Raw genomic sequence first — 18196 nt, 5'->3', positions numbered from 1 at the left:
ATATGAACATAATCATTTCACTTCAAGTCTAGATGGGCATAGGAACGTCCAGACAAGAAGATAGATTATAAATGGTCAAGTATAAGCCAACACTATGCACTAGAAGCAACAAAGCAAGAAATGACAGCTCAACCTTGTCTTATAAGCACTCATATCTTCCTTCTCCCTCTCTTTCCCATGGACATTCTTTGCAAGGGCAACTTCAGCTAAAGGTGAACCAGTGCAAAAGTATCTGCTTTTCTGTCCCACTAGAGCCTAGTAAGGGCTAAGGACCTGAACAACTGCCTCTCACTACACAATCACTCATCCAACAGGACACACCAAGCACATCATAAGCTACAAACAACATGCCAACACATCATCTATATCTATATGCACCTATGCAGACACACCATACCGAAGTACACCTTTTTAATCAATATTCCCTTCGTAACCACTTCCAGCTAACAAACAAAACTCACACAACATAGCATGCAGTAAACAAATACTATACTTTCCTGCATGAGTGAGATGTTTCATACTTTATAACCACACCTGGTTCTCCCCTCAACTGCAAACTTCCTTTCTGCCCTGAACCCACAAGACTACAGCAACCAATAACACAACAGCCCAGACAAGCAAGAAAATGGTATAATGGAGTCTATTGGTTACTGTGGCCTTGCTCCCTGATCTCAACATCAACATTCCTCTTATTTGAATTCCTCTCCTGCCACTTCCCTTTGACAGCAACTCTGACTCTCACACTCTGCCTAATCTACATCCTTGACTCCATCTAAACTTCCATCACAATGTGATTTAAAACTGCCATTCTTCCAATCTTCCATGAAAGGCTGTACCCAGGACTATGAAGGCATCTTTACTCTTTATGATGAGGACTATCATACACACACTCCATAAACAACACCAAATTAATCACTCTGGACTTCAGCTTCTCCAAAATGACCAGCCTTATAGGATATCCTTCAAGACAAGTGGACTGACCAGAAAACCCATTTATCACACATATCACCTTTCAATTCCACAACATCTCATCCACACACTCTAGACAACATAAGCCAAAGAAGCTTCACAAAAGATCATCCCTCATTAGCTTTACCGCCAACACATAGCATAAAAGCCACTTGACACTATCCACCACTTCCAAATTCATCTCCAACACTGAAACTCTCCCCTGTAACTTCAACTACGCTCTCCTGACAATGGCTGACACACATGTATCACACAAACTCGATGACAGAAAATAAAATACCCCAAGTGCCAAGAGGATATACAGCTACTGAAAAACCTTCTTGGCAGCCAATACTACCTACTACACTATCTAGATCAATGCCATCAACAGAAGCATCACTCTCTTCAACAACAATCAAATACTATGTGAAGTCAATGTTAACTGCTCTTCCAGTCCACTTCACAAAGAAATGCACTGCCATAAATGAGTTTTTTTCTCTAATAAGGATCACAAAACCAAGCAATATATCACAAACTCTAACAGACTCAACATCATCCCCTCAATCTATCTTGAGGAATGCAGTTAAATGGACAACCTTTAACACCCCCTGCCCTTCCACAATCTATGAAAGTGACATCATCAGGTGACAACATCTTCTCAGCATCCATAAAAAAAGAGATTGTTAACAACACTAAGACCCTCCATACTGCTTGATTTCTGGCGATCATCAACAATTCTCTCTCTCGCCCAAAGCATCTACTTTGACACACTTGAGATGGGGCAAATCCTAGCCATACTAACAAAACTTACCTGAGACCGAGATAGCCTAACAAGCTACAGTCCATTCACCTTTCTTCTCTCTCATTGAAAAGACCATCGCCACCCAGCTGCACAAGATTAACAACCTACTACAAGACCACCACACTGGATTCAGCCAACAAACATGGCTTCCATTCAATTGCATTCCATATCAGACAGCAGTAACTTCGATCTCCATATTCCCTAAGCAGCTTTTGCCACTATTGACCTCCAAGTCCTCCTCCACACTCTTTTAACTAGGATGTTCATCAAAGGACACATACTTAAGTGCTCAAATCATGTCTAATGAACAAAACCCATCTTGTCTTAATAGAAACCTCTGGATGGGAAAGCCTCCCTGTAACCTGAGGGTTACTACAAGCATCAGCCTTCTATCTGGTAATCATCAACCTCTACATGGAACCTGTCTGGAGTCCTTTAGCAGACTTGGACATAAAGGGGGATATTCACAAGGAAGTGGCGGAGAGAGGCGTTAGCCTTCTTGGTGTAACGCCTTGGTCCGCCACTTCGGAAATGCAAGGTTGCACCATATTCACATGAATATGGTGCAGCCTTGCATTTCCCCCTGCGGGCACCCTTGCACCACAGTGCAAGGGAGTCTGGGTGCCGGGGTGGAAGGTTTATGAGCGGTAAGGTGTCCTTTCCTGCACATAAACAATCCAAATGCAATTCATGTGTGCTGACATATGCAGCACACATGAAGGTGATAGAATGGCATTTTTTTTAAAGGTTTGTTTATGTACAGGAAGGGACACCTTCCTGTGCATACACAAACCATGGCAATTTGCTTTTTCCATGTGTGCTGCACAAGGCAGCACACAATGAAAAAGCAAAAACGAGGAGAAATAAAGCATTTCTCCTCATTTTGCCTGTTTAAGACCAGGATTTTCCCTGTCTTGATTTTGGTGCTGCCTCCTATTTACGCTGCCCTTGTGAATAGGGAACAGCATCAAAATCAATGGATTTTATGGTGGAACGCCCACTGCAACACCCATTACCCTCCTCTTTCACGCTAAATACAGAGTGAAAGGGTGCCTTATTCACAAGGTAGCGTTAAGCCACTTTAAGTGGCTTAAAACTGCCTTGTCAATAAGGCGAGGCCCCTATCACCATCACATTGTCACTGAAAGTGACGTTGTGGTGGCGAGAGGGGCTTGTGAATATGCCCCCAAGATCCACCGGTATCTGACAGCACACACAACTCTCCCTTAAAGATTCATCCTTATATCTGTTGACCATCTAAGGCACTGTCTTTCCACCATTGAAACTTTGGTTTCTAAAGCTTATCTCAAGCTGAGCCCACTGCTAAATGTATCTTCAAAAAACCTAATACTAAACATAAGAAAACACATCAGCTCTCAATTCTAAATTTGCAAAGCCTTAAACCCCAACTGGCTAGCCATCCAAAGACAAGTGACTTTCAGACGGACACTTCTCTCAACTTAAGATCCACATCACTGAGAAAATAACCAATGCATGGCACCAGCTATCGCTGTATTGAAAAGCACAGCCCTTCCTTCTGGAAGCGAATTGCGGAACTGCACAAGCTCTGGTTCTCTTGCATCTTCATGGAGGCAATGTGCTGCTGACAGAAGTCAAGGAATTCTATCTCACCACTCATCTAGGCAAGGTTCTGCAGAGGTTTGGGAAGATCACATCAACTCTTAGAGAGCACCCCTGGCCATACTTATTAGTCAACATTAACTTCAAAACATGCGGCATCGTTTACAAAGCCCCTCCTAATCTTGCTTCCAAGAACAGAATCTCTGGTGGTATCTGTCTCTTCCAGAACAGCAACATTGGGCACCATGAGATGCAATATGTAGGAAACAAAACCAGCAACCCTTATGGTATACCTTAGACAGCTGAAACAAGATCCTAGTCCAGATCTGATAGCCATTCACATCCCATCTCTTCCTCAAGTAAATGAAGGAACCTCTCATTGATTAGTATCTCACCCACAGTAATTTCTACCCAATAACCACCTCTCTCTACTCCCAAACTCTCTGGAATACCCTTCTCCTGACTATCTCCTTTGTTTTGTTATGGCCATTAACCTTGCAACTCCCAGGCCACCCCTTTGTGTACAGTATTCTGTTGCTTTGCACGCATATCTCACATCAAATATATAAATAATAGCTATATAGAAATATACAAATCCATACCAAGTCAAATTCATGAATGGCGGGGACACCGAGACACAGAGGCTTTTCCTATGGAATGGGCAACTAAGAGCGATGGTCACCCTCTTCTAATTGTTCTGTGCAATCACAATTTTTCACTCCACTCAAGCCACTGTGCTTACAAAAAAGCAATGCCACTTAAAAACCACTTACCAAATTAATACAAGACAGCAAGAGATCCTGCGGATGCCAGGTGTACGCACCAAGTCCAGAAGGGAGGTAGAGGGTGTCATCCTCGAGGCTTCCTTCATATGAGTCTCTACCAACTGTACAGAGAGAAAAATATGGTGTAGTAGGTATCAATTGAGAGGCTGTGGTGTATGCTGAACTGCTGGGATAGATATATTACTAAAGGATGCAAATGCAGATATATTTAATCAAAACTCATGATGTCACCCACCAATGATACTCCAACACAGGAGTGGGTGTTCCCAGTGGATACTGTGGGGTTTAGAGATAGAGAACAGAATAATTCATAATGATTTACCTACTACTTGTTTTCCTTGCACTGGATAGTTGACCTTAGGATGCGCATCCCATTTAATATCAACCTATTTTAAAGACCATGTGGTTCGGGAATTTAAACTCACTTTATCATTTGTTTTCAATTTAAAAAAGCTGCAATGTATTATCTCTGGCTAATAAACTTTCATTAAGCTAGAAGAATTGGTTCACCTTTAATCCTGGTAGCATTTTGATTTAAGTTTTCCTCGCTACTGTAAATATTTTGAGGTTTGGAACTAAAATAAGAAAATTAACTTGAAAACCAAAGATTGCAAGCTTGTAAGCTTGCAAGTGTTGGCGAATCGCCTGGCGCTCCTAGCCCCCAGGCTGGTCACGCCAGAACAGGCTGGCTTCATCCCAAGTAGAAACCTAACATATAATATTCGCACGGTTCTTGGCACCATGCAACATGTAAAGCAAGACACAAAGGCAACTGCAGTGTTCCTGGTCATGGAAAAAGCCTTCGACTCAGTGGAGTGGCCTTTTATGCGACAAGTGCTGCAGCGGATGGGACTGGGTCTACCATTCCTCCAAATGATAGGCTCCCTATACAACAAACCAAGGGCCAGACTACGGCTCAGCAATCTGGTTACGGACTCCTTCCCAATCTGAAGAGGAACTCTACAGGGGTGTCCGCTGTCTCCCCTGCTGTATGCCCTGGTGGCAAAACCGCTGGCATGTGCACTGCGAGAATACAATGGGAACGAGGGCATAGGCTTACCGCATACAGGATGTGGTCTCAATGTGCGCGGACGACACCTTGATGTATGTCCGCGACCCAGAAAATAATTTATCATCAATGCTTTGAGAGGTAGTACATTTCGGATCCCTCTCTGGTCTGAAAGTGAATTGGACAAAGTCATTAGCCTTCCCCCTCACCCCGGTAACTCGGAAATTTGACATGAAGTACCGGCTGCTGTGGACCACGGACTCGATCAGATATCTGGGTGTACGGCTTCACACCGACTCTGAGATTTTGTTCAGTGAAAGCTATGGGGTTGCTTTCAGCAAACTGGAGGACAATGTGGAGGCCTGGTGTAGACTCCCGCTTTCGCTCCTAGGTCGAATCTCAATCATGAAGATGGTGGTGCTACCTAGATTACTGTTTCTGTTTGCTACCATCCCGATTGTGTTGCCTAAGGTTTTCTTTCAGAGACTGACGCAGCTTATGATTAAACTAGCTTGGGCGGGCAAGTAGCCCAGAGCGAAGTGGACACTCCTCACACTGCCTTGCAGCATGGGCGGCCTTGGTGCCCCAGACCTGGAGCTGGTCACACTTACACACATGGGTACATGGTGATATGCGCATTCCCCACGTTCGTATGGAAAGAGTATTTGCCGACCCACTCCCGCTTCCAGGCAACGGTCTTCAAACCGGCGGACCGTAGGACTGGGATCTTGGATTCCATCACAGCAAAAAATCATGCATGGCACTGCCTCCTGCAGTTACAGGGAGGGGCATTGCTTTACTCGCCTAGTGGAATGGGCCCAGTGGCTATCCCCCATCGGAGAGAAGGGCATGATACATGCCATGCACAAGCTTAACATCAAACATGCGGGGGACCTATTCCAAGACGAGATAGTAAAATCCTGGGAACAGGTGGCGGGGAGCGGAAGGGTAGTCTCCTTTCTACTGCGCTTGCAGTTCCATAGAGTGCGCAGTGCCGTTCTAGGCTGCTGGGGGACGATCTGTCGGAACCGCCAGAAGTCCCCGAACTTTCATATATAATAAAGACCGAGACTCCCCGCAAACTACTGACCAATCTATACTAAATCCTTATGACCCATAGGGAGCAACAGTTCACGAAGGCTCGGTTATCTTGGCAAAGGGACTTACAGGTTACAATAGATGATGACATGTGGCGCTACTGTTGTGTAAACACCAGGCGGATATCTTTAAATGGTAAGCATAGACTGGTGCATTTCAAATTTATCAACAGAGTGTATTATACCCCAGAGAGGCTGCATAGGTACGGTCTCCGCCAGATGGCTAAATGCGAGAGGTGCCGCGTGCCGGAGGCAGATTTCCTACACTTGTCGTGGCTGTGCCCGGGAGTGCGGGCATACTGGGAGAACATCTTCACAGAGATGAGTAATATAGTGGAGATTGAACTGGTCCCGGACCCCGCGCTAGAGCTGTTAGGTCACTCTAGTTAGCTGCCATGTGCAGTTCGTAGGCTAGTGGACATGGGGATGCTTATGGCTAAGTGTGTGGTTGCACTTTGTTGGATGAGAGGACCAGTACCTACACCTAAACGCTGGGTGCACAACATGCTTTACTGCTGCACGCAGTCTGAACACTACAGTGAGTTGCTACCCCCCACAAGCCGCCCGAAAATTTTTGGGGGACTGTACCAGACACATATTAGCAGCAGGGGCGCTACGGATGACTCAGTGGAGACATGTGACGACGGGGCAGAGGCTGAGGGGCCCTGATAGGACTTCAAGTCATTACAAGGGAGGCTGGACTTTCAAGCAGAGGGTCCCTTTCGGTTCTGGCGCTGAGGTAGACCCAACGGATATAATCCCACTGCTTGGTATCACAAGGGGGGATTCTGGGCTCTGAAAGAAGCTATTCTAGGGACATGCTGGGGCTGTTGTGATCACCCCAAGAGTAATGCGGCGCGACTATGGGCTAGGAGGGGGAAGAGCACTGCACGGGGAGAGGGGAGGGGGGAGTGGTAGGGGTAGATTGTCCTTTCCGGATAGACTGTTTTTAGATGTGGGGTGTCCGCCGCCTGCCCTATCTCGGGTTGTTGGTTGAATGGCTGTGTATAGGTTCGCGGAGGGGCTTATATATTGGAAAGCTGTATTGTTGCACTGTGTATGTTCAATTGGGGGGAGGGGGGTTCATCGACTGAAGTGATTATGTATTCTAAAACCCAATAAAAACATTTTTTTTTTTAAAGAAATGCTTTGACTTTATATTACGTTTGATGCCTCTCAATTTTGGAATTAAATCTGATTAGAGCATCACAGAAAAGCAAGAGTGGTGAATGCATTTTCTTTATTCATTTTTATTTAAAAAGTTGCTACCACGACCATCCATTCTTTTGTACTGTTATAAAAGCTTGTGGCACACTGCTGTTTCCTCATGTTTCAGATAGGAGTGTAGGATTTATTTGACTGCTTTATAAAAAAGTTCTTGAGAAAAAAATCCCAGTACCTCCATGGAGGAAAGCAGACATGCTTCTTGGAATCCGGCTTTGGCCATTGTCCATGCAGGCAGTGGGAGTAATCAGTTGAGAGACACGACTGCTCTGTACTGTTAGTAAGGGTAGAGCCTGGCACAGAATTGATCCTCTAGAAATTAATACCATGCTGTCTAATTCCAAGCACACTGTCATCATGGATTTTGAATTCCCCATATCTAGCTACTCTTCATGGGTAGGTTCAGCAATAGATTCACGTTCACCTCATAACATTTACACTAATCAGAGCAACAAATCACCTGAACCTTAGTTTTCGGACAAACTCAGCAGGGGCGAACCCTCTCTTAGGGCACTGGGGCATTGACCCACTGTATCCATTGCCCCATTATTAAATGTAAAATTAATCTCTTTAAAATTAGGGATTTAATTTCAGGTTCACTGGAACTGTGCTCTTTGTTTCATGAACTAAGGGCCAGATGTGGGTGGCCAAATACCGAGCGGTAATTCTGCGAATTTCTGCGTTACTGACCGGTATTTGGCTGAGTGCAATGTAGGTGAGTTAAAACCTACTTGCAAAATAAGGAATCGTAAAATAGGGATTCCTTATTTTGCTCTTGCATTTAATTAATCGGAAATACAGATTCCTTAAATGTAATGTACGAAGCACTAAAAATAGTGCACTTCAGCCTTAAGGAATCGCTAATTACCACCAACTTCAAGTTGTTGGTAAGTAGTGATTTCCTTTACAAAAGCACTTTTTTGCTTTTTTAAATGTGCCCTGTGGCACACATCCATGCCCTTAGGGCATGTATGTGCTCCACATGTGCACACATGCACTTTTCAGGGGTGCAACAGGGTGTCCTTTGGACACCCTTGCACCCTTGAAATAGCTCCCGCTATTAGTGTTTCGGTAATACCGAATCGCTAATAGTGAATATCTTCCCATTCATTCCTACGGGCCTCCTAGCCCATAGGAATGAATGGGTAGGTATTCCTTAATAACGAATCTCAATTACTGATTCGTTATTATGGAACGTTAAGGAATAGCTAATATTTTAGCGATTCGTACCTACATTCCATTTAGCGAGTCCTTAATAGAGATTCGGTAAAAATCGCTATTAAGGCCTCGCTAAATTGAAGTTACCGACATCTGGCCCTTAGTGCCTTTCTGTGAGGGCGGGGCCTGGGCTTACAGTAGGCTGAGAAGGGAAGCGGGCTTGAATTGAAGTGTGAATGTCTAGTTGGACAGATGCACGAGGTAGTGGAAACAGAGACAAGAGCGCAGTATGTCCTGCTTCACATCTTTTATTTACTTAAAAAATTAACCGTGACAATGCAAGGCCCTTGTCCTGAATGTTGAATATTTTAAAAATGCACAATTTTCGGCGGTGCGTCTCACCTCCCAATTAAGAATCAACAAAAAATGCTGACTAAAGTCTGTGAACATTTTCGTCAGCATGTGTTGACATTTCTTTCCTTAAACATTAGACAGATGATCGAGGCACGACTTTTTAAGGTATGCCTGCAGCGTTGTTGGTCTGGCTTCCACTTTCCTCGGTATTTTATATTTACATCAGGCAGCCATGGACATTAAACTGTTAACGTGGTAGGGCGCCTTTTTTCTGAAACACATGCCAATATTGAGTAAATACAGCATTTCATTGCCCATGACCAACAGCCATTCTGATTAATTCAGAAAATAAGCGAGGGCATTAGTAGATTACTGCCCAAGGATGTCCGATATGCATCTAAAATTCCAGACAAAGTGGAAGCCAGATAATCAAAGCAAGCATTCCTTAGTAAAGTTGTGCCTCGTCGGTCTCCTATGAAAGAAACGAAACTACAAAAAAGACTAGGTGCAGCTTTACTAAGGAATGGATAGTTATAGTCTGAATGCCCTGGGACCCCCACTTCCATAGGCAATAGATTATCGCTGGAATCTACTGCTTGAGTGTGCGGTAAGCTGGTCAGAGGGGTGACTTTGAAAGCCCAGGCCCAAGGCAGGTGCATCCCACTTACTCAGTTCCCTGAGGATAATTGTAAGCACAGTGAAACTTCAAGATTGCAGGAGGGTGGTGGAGAGAAAGAGATCAGAAAGGGAGGACAGCGATTAGACAGAGAGAACAGATGGATGAAAAGAGGTAGAGCGGGGACAAAGAGGAAGCAGGAGAGGCTTAAGCAATTTTACAAGGACTGCTTTTGGTTCCCCAGTTGGGTCTTCTTGCAGTTGTGAACTCTCTGTACCATTTTATTTCCCTATTCTACCCCCATTCAAGTACTTATATTCTTAGGCCCTTATTTATGAGGCCTTGCGTCAGTTTTGCGCCGCCGGTGCGTCACTTTTTGTGACGCACCAGCGGCGTACAAAATGCGCCTTGTTGCGCCATATTTAAAAAGTGACGCATCTAGGTAGATGCGTCACTTTTTAAACCCCTGCGCCACATTATACTTGCGTCAGGTATAATGTATGCAGAGGGGGCGTTCCCCCGCCAAAAGCCTCGTAATAGTGACGCAGTGAAATCTATGAGATTTCACTGCGTCACAATCTTGCGCCTGCCTCACAGCAGGCGTAAGACTGACGCAAGCCCTTTCACATGGGGCTTTCCCCATGTGAAAGGACGTATTGCTGGATTTGCGTCACTTTTGTGACACACTCCAGCATTGCGTCACTTTTGCGCTTACAGATGCGTCAGAAATACTGACGTATCTGTAAATCCTTGCGACATGATGCATCATACATTAAATATGATGCATCATTGGTGTCGCAAGGTGTGCGCAGTGAAAAGTGACGCATCGCTGTTTTCACGCAGCGATGCGTCACTTTTCATAAATGAGGCCCTTAGTTATTTTAAATGACTAACAAAGCGGACAAAGTTCCTAGGATTCAACCCATGGTGTGGGAAGTCCGGCCACAGCTGCATGGGATGATCTTGCCATAGATATTTTAGGACCCATTAACAACTCAGGTTCATTAGTTTATCTGTTAGTATTGATAGACATGTACTCGCGTTGGCCTGAAGTTTTCTTCTTGTCAAATATTAATACAACTAGTATTGCCAAATGCTTGGAGGAGTTGTTTTCTAGAGAGGGAATGCCAAAATCGATTTTGTCTGATAATGGGGTGCAATTTGTTTCGAAAGAGATGGAAGAAAGTTGTGGGATTGTGCATAAAAAGTGTTCTCTCTATCATCCTGAAGCCAATAGATGGTAGAGAGGTTCAAGAGAGTTCCCAAAGAATCTATCACTCTCGCTAAATCTTTATCTCTTGATTGGAGATCTGAGGTTCTAAAGAAAATTGAGGAGTATAGAAAGACACCTCATTCCACTACAGGGAAATCTCTATTTTTTTTGTTTCGTAAAAGAATTCCCATTATGTATCTTGAACCGAGTTGGGTCAATGATAATGCCTTGAGTAAGGGTAAGCAAGATATTTGCGATGAAAGGGAATTATATAAAAGGGAAGAAAGCAAGGCATTTCAAAGAAAATCTTATTTTGACAAAAGGAAATCTGTAAAATTAATAAGAGTTAATGTTGGAGACCTGGTGGTGGTTAAAAACCTGGTCAAGTTTGAAATGCTAATTTGAAATATGGTAAACCTATGCTTGTTATTAAAGTCTTCATGAACGCTGTCAAAACTCAAGATCATAGAGTTTGGAATCTGAACAGAGTTGTTGTGATCAAAAATGAACAAAGAAGCTTGCGAGAGGAGTTACAGAATGAGTCAGCTGACCTTGGTGGAGACTCTCATCGAAAGTTGTGTAAGAAGAAAAGTTCAACTTCATCTTCTTCTAATCTGGGTCTTCGGCACTCAAAGAGGTCTACAAAAAGTCCAAGTTACCTGAAGGAATATGTGTAACTTACTTACCCGTAACAATTTTTTTTAAAATTGTTTTTGAATAATTTAACTTAGTTTAAGGAAGGGAGATGTGTGGTATTTCTCTCTTACTTGGTATGTCTTTATGGAATGTAGGATGTGGTAGAATGCTGTTATGTCATAGTCTTGAGTGTTTGTATCTGAAGTGTAGCAGTCGAAGCTGGTAGTACAGACTGGTTGATGGGATCTTCTTTGGACAATAAATCTTCTTTCAAACATCCATTAATGTGCATCTTAAATTTCACACAAATGCATTTAGAGACAGCAGAAAAACAGAAAAGTAAAGGAAGTGGCAGCTAAATTACATGACGCGTTCCTGCAGAAGCTTCTACCACCAGGTACACAAAAACACATTTATGTTTACATGTAATAATATTTACAAACTTGATTTTGACCATCTGCAGCCTTTATGAAAGTATTTTCTTCACTGTTGTGTTTTTTCTGAACACAAGGCACTTTCAGACCAGATGAACACTTGGGGCCTGCTTTGCCTCCTTAAAAACAGCATTGGGCGGGCAAACAAAGCAGCTTCAGTGGCTGCAGTACAAAAGCAAGTACAAGCTGTTTTCCATCTTGCAAAAATAAACTAAATAAGCAAATGATCAACACACACAACAAAGAGTATTAACATACCACAGTAAAACTGATTGTGGAATGGGTATTGTATTTATTTATATGGTGCTATTTCTCAAAATGTGCTTTAAAATGCACCAATTGCCATTCTTTTTTAAAAAACATTATCAGTAGGGGAGCCTCCTGATCTCCCCCCAACTCCCTTATATCAGTCAGGCTTGCTCGCGATGTAACACTTATTCCTAACTTTCACGCAGCACCACTTTGAAATGTCACCAGCCGCCACTGAAACTAAGTGGATAGAAACAGCTCTGCAGAGGACAGGAATGCAAGTGGAGAAAAAAATATGATCCGTCAGAAAGAGATACTTACAAACATCTTATTGCCTATTAAAAAGTCCTGATCATAGATAAAAAGGCAGTGATCTTAGACAGGGAGTGGTGTGCCGAGAAGTGGCCTAACTCTTGGCAGAAGAAGAAGACCACTTCTAAGATCACTGTGTTGGAACTCTTCTCAGTAGTTTTAGCTCTCCACCTTTGGCCGGGGGTGCTGGCAGCAAGGAAGGTTCTGTTCTGGTCGGACAACTTAGCGGTGGTGCAAGCGATCAATTCTCACTCAGCGAGCTGCTCCCTAGTGTTGTGCCTGTCGAGAGACCTGGTGAGGACATGCCTTTTTAATAATGTTGAATGCAGGGCTCGTCACATCCAAGGGGTTCAGAATGTTGCTGCTGACGCTTTCTCTCGTTTTCAGTGGTGCAGTTTCCGGGAGGCGTTGCCGAGAGCGAGAGAGGAGATGACCCATTTCCCACCACACTTGTGGCATCTTCTGAAGTGGAACAGCGGATGAGGGGTTTGGGGGAGCTGTCTCTGGCACCAAGAATGGTGAAGCGCTACAGGACCTGTGTAGAAAAGTTTTGTGTGACGATGGGAGCACGGGAGCACGAGGGGTCTTCCCTGGACCTCAGAGTGCAAAAGTTCATCTAGTGGGCCAAGTATGGTGTGAAATCACACCCTTGGATCTTGGGCCATCTGTCAGCCATCAGCCACCATGCCAGGTTGAGGGACAGGAGGACCCGACCAAATCCTTTGTAATTAGGAATGCTCTCAAGGGCTGGGCTAGGAGCCTCAATCCCCAGACAATAGAGCCCCCATCAGTTACAAGATCCTTCAAGGGATGCTGGACAACATGCCGAGGGCCACCCACTCAGTGTATGAGGCAACACTATTTTCCACTAGTTTTGCACTGGGCTTTTTGGGGGCCTTTAGGATTGGGGAGCTAGTGGCGCGATCTAAACAGGACACCTCGGTGGCTTTGAATTTCAATGACATCACCATCAGCACGTCCTGCCTCAGGATAGTGGTTAGACAGTCGAAAACAGATCAGACGGGGGAAGGCAGAGTGGTCCTGCTACAGGGGCTGGGAGACGCAAGGCACTGTCCTAAGCTTTTGGTACAGGCTTACTTGGGCCTCCGCCCTTCTATGGCGGGGTACCTCCTGGTACCTCCTGGTACACAAAGACAAGTCTCCAGTCACAAAGTTCCAAGTCGAGCACATCATGAGGGCGTGCTTAAAATTGTCAGGACAGACAGGGGGGGAAGAGATTCAGCAGTCATTCCTTCAGGATCGGCGTAGCAACCACAGCCTTCCTATCAGGGATTAGGGGTGGGCGGAAAATCCGTTCCGCTCGCGGATTTTGCGGATTTTCGGGAAATCCGCAATCCGCGAGATTTGCGAATTTCCTGAAAAATCCGCAAATCCGCGAGCAGCGGATTTTGCTCGCACTGCTCGCACTGTTCGCGTGAGTTCGCGCCCCGCGAATAAGTGCGAAATTGCAGAAATACGATTTTAGCAAAACTGAAAGTAACTACTTACCAGGTTCAAAAGTTCAGGCTCATCATTAGTAGCCATTTCCTGTAGTGCTTCCTGAGGGGCCCCTCCAGAGTTCAGTTGCCAGTTGCAACTATTATGTGACCCTGCTCTGAACCTCAGAATAGTTACACATATGCCACAAAGGTCCTGAATTACAGCTAAGGGAGACAAGCAGGAGCCAGGCTGGAAGTTAAAATCCATTAATCAGCCCCTAATTCATTATTGTCAGTTGGGGCAGGGCAGGTGTTGTAACTAATTTTGCAACAATGAAAGCACTTAGCAAGTGCAAAAGATCACTAATCAGGGCGCACTAAGGAAGCAGGTGCCAGCTAAAAAAATATTCTGTGACACATTAATCAGCCCCAAATTAATTCAGGTCACTTGAGGCAGGGAAGGTGTGCTTTGCTTTGCCAAAAATAATGTACACTGGACAACCAGAGGGTGTGGTGATGAAACAGAGGGTGGCATGGGTGGGCCAGAGGGTGGCATGAGTAGTCAGAGAGTGGCAGTGGTGACAGAGAGTGGCAGTGATGAAGAAGAGTGTCCCAAACAGGTTGGACACGTAGAAACAACAAGTTCGCAAAACTTGCGACCCGACAGGTAAGTTCGCAAATTGCGAAATTGTAAAAACCCCTCGCGAACTGGCAGAAACACGGGCGAACACAAAAAAAAAAAAAAATCCGCAAATTCGCGGGAATTCGCGGATTTTGCGGATTGCGAGTTTGCAAATCCGCAAATTCGCGGATTGCCAATCCGCAAAATCCGCTCATGCTTATCAGGGATGCCGCAGAGCGAATAAAACAGGTGGGGCGCTGGGAGTCACAGTGCTATAAACAATATATCAGGCCTTGATCAGAAGGGAGTGGCGAACACATTGGGACAACCGGCAATTTCGTATATAAGAGAGTACAGTTCTGGCTGGCCGGCCATATAAGGTTGCAGTGATGTGGTGTGTTGTGCAATTGTAGACTTATAGTGTGTATACGTTACAAGGAATATGGTTTTCAAAAACAACATCTCTCTATTTATCAGGAACCAAGGTCTGGGTAGTTGGCCATTCAAGCATCGTCAGAGTGGCACGCTGGGCAGAGATCAGAGAGTGGTGGCATGGCTTCTCCGCCACGAGATAACGTGGCTAGGTTACCCGGGTATGCGCTGGAACAAGCTTATGAGGAAGCTACAGCATAGACTTGGGAGGGGGATTGCTCCACCGCATATTCTGGTCATACACCTGGGAGGGAATGACCTGACTACCCTGGGGAGGAGGGACTGCTACAAGAGATGAGGGACACAATGTGTTAATTGAGCACTCAGCTGGGGGCATGCGAACTGTGGTGGTCGGAAATTTTACCTTCCTCAGTTTGGCATGGGGCCCGATCTGGAGACGCCATGGAGATCTCGAGCAGACGAGTGAACAGCGCCATACGTAAATTCACAGAGCAAAGGGGATTTTGCTTCATCAGACATGGTTTACTTTATGGCAAGTCTACGGGATGCTGGGAGGCGGATGGGGTTCACCTCTCAGGGGTAGGCATGGACTTATTTCTGCTGGACCTTGGGGAGGACTTGGGAGCGACAAGATGTAGATAGGAATTTCGGCTAGGGTGGGGGGCCCTGGGTGTGATCGTGGCCACCCCCAGAACTGTGGAGGAGTTACAGGGCGTCCAGAGTCTGCATGGTACAGAAGAGTACTATACTGCAGCAGCACAACAAGGGTGCTAAGCCAAGGATACCCAGGGATGTCTTATCGCGTCCCCTGGAAGAACTACGGTGCCCCGCTAGTCCTACGGGCGGTTGTGGGCCTGAGCAACTGGGGGCTGCCTGGAAGGCTCCGCCCACCTTTGGGGGGGGCATGAGCAAGGGAGTGGACTGGCAGTCCACTGATTGGCAATCACAGTTTGGCGACCGTAACTCAGGTGCAGTACAGGCGCACAAACGCGGCGCCGAAAGGACATTTCACTGATGTGCAGTATTTTTAGTGAAAGTTTGTCATCGATTTAAGTCACAGAAACAATGAGTAAACACACACACATTTCATACAAACCAAATCAAAACCAGCAGTAATAGAAGGAACATAGACTATACACGGTCCTGTGATAACAGCAGAGGCGAACACTGCAAAGGAAACACACGGGATGACAAGCCTGCGAGTGGTGCGAGTGCACGCGCCACAGCGAGCGATCTGCTTTCAATTATCGTGCCTGTGTCTGGGCACGATAATTGAAAACAGATGTCGGCGTGTGAGTAACAGACATCAATAGGCCATTAGCGGAGCAACGTGACTGCCTTTGGCCAATTGCATGCTGTCTTTCTAAAAAAGACGACCGCAAACGCCAATACCGTTGACCAAAAGGAATCGCACACGGTCTGTTTTGGAACCCCCCCACCAAAGGGCTCTCACCTGCGCGAGCTATGTTGCGCACTGCATTGCTAGGGGCGAGCCCTAAAAATTTGCCAACTTGCTTGAGAAAAGTAATATTAATGGTAGCCAAGGCTTCTGTAACACTCTGGCTGGCTTTTTCAGGTTAAAGTGCAGGACGTCTTCAACATACTTGCAACAAATGAACATTTAACTCCTGAATTTGAATGCTTAACCTCCAGTCTGGAAATCCTAAACTCTTTCTTCTTGCTCAGTAGTGAGCAAATATTAAGCTCGACCAATTCCATTAAATCAGGTTCTCCTCTGGACCCGTGCCCATTTATTATTATACATCTTGAGCCTAAGATTATAAGTACTCATCTTGTCACAATAGTCAATGAGATGATTGACACAGGCTACATTCCTACAGGTTGGAAAAGAGCCTCAATTCTTCCACTCTTGAAAAAACCTAGCCTCAATCCACAAGATCCCAGTAGCTATAGACCAATCTCTTGTCAAACATTCCAGATAAAATCATGGAAAAGGCAATCAATCTTGAATTAGCTTCCTTTTTTTAGATGTTAATAATCTTTTGGACTCTTCACAATTCTGGTTCAGAGTCGGTCACAGCACTGAATCGGCACTGACTGTCACTTCAGAAGAACAGAGGGCTACTCTTGACAGGGAAGGGAAGGCCGCTCTCATCTTATTGGCTCTCTCAGCAGTCAATCACGACTTGTTGATTGACTTTCTTATAAAATTAGGCATTAGGTGATCTACTTTTACTCTCCTAAATCTTTTCTTTCTGAGAGGGAACAATTAGTTGATATGAGCCAATTTGTCACAGACGTATTTCATCTGCCATATGGGGTGCCCCATGGCTCCACACTGAGCCCCACTAGTTTTAATCTATACATCACCTCACTGACCAGGCTCATCAAATCCTTTGGATTCTCGGTTGTTTCATATCCTGACAATACACACATTGTTGTCTCAGTATCCAATAATCTAGATGACGCTGCTGGCAGATTCAACAGCTGCAAGAGGCAAATAGACAATTGGATGAAAATCAATTGTCTCAAATTAAACTCTGGGAAAATAAATGGAGGTTCCTCTCCTGGGCAGTGAAAGCTCCTTCTGGACACCCAGCTGGTGGCCACAAGAACTGGGTTTGCTGCCTACTCCAGAGAAGAAAGTTAGAAATCTGGGGATTCTCTTTGACAACATGTTGAAATTAAGAGATCAAGGCCTAGATGTATCAAGCATTTTGCGATTCGTTAAGGCCGAAATTCGCAGAATTTCGGCCTTAACGAATCGCAAACTGACATTTTGCATCTTTTGGGATGTATGTGAAATTAGCAAAAAAAGGAATCGCAAAAAATTGCGATTCCTTATTTTGCTTAAGCATTTAAGGAATCGCAATTTTGCGATTCCTTAAATGCCATGTATGAAGCTTTTTTAGTTTGCGAATTCAGGTTAAGGAATCGCAAATTAACACGAACTTGAGGTTCGTGTTAATTTGCGAAATCCTTTCAAAAACCAAAATGTGGCAATTTTGAGGGTGGCATGTGACACACATACATGCCCATAGGGCATGTATGTGCGCCATATGCACACACATGTAAGTTTCAGGGGTGCAGCAGGGTGTCCATGAGACACCCCTGCACCCTTGCAATAATTCTCAAATTGCGATTAGCAAATAGCGAATTCGCAATTTGAGAATTATTTCGCAATCATTCCTATGGGCCTCCTGGCCCATAGGAATGAATGGGAAATTATTCCTTATTTGCGAATTCGCAACGTGCGAATTCGCAAATTAGGAATAATAAGGAATCGCAAAAAAATAGCGATTTAAAACATACATCCCATTTTGCGATTTCTTAATAGCGATTCGGTAAAAATCGCTATTAAGA

General features: G+C 44.7%; 1 protein-coding gene across 1 annotated transcript in view; it reads right to left on the bottom strand.

The window, feature by feature from the left end:
- LOC147691747 (solute carrier family 22 member 6-A-like) overlaps positions 1 to 18196 on the bottom strand; it is a 197129-nt gene that overhangs the window by 59416 nt on the left and 119517 nt on the right. Inside the window, exon 7 of the mRNA XM_086938031.1 lies at positions 4105 to 4217. Within this exon, the coding sequence (XP_086794157.1) occupies positions 4105 to 4217 (113 nt within the window). The remainder of the gene's footprint in view (positions 1 to 4104; positions 4218 to 18196) is intronic.

The sequence above is a fragment of the Lissotriton vulgaris genome, chromosome 9, assembly GCF_964263255.1.
Source record: "Lissotriton vulgaris chromosome 9, aLisVul1.2, whole genome shotgun sequence".
Taxonomy (NCBI): Eukaryota; Metazoa; Chordata; class Amphibia; order Caudata; family Salamandridae; genus Lissotriton; species Lissotriton vulgaris.
The sequence above is the reverse complement of the archived record's forward strand: the minus strand, read 5'-3'. Positions and strand labels throughout refer to the sequence as shown.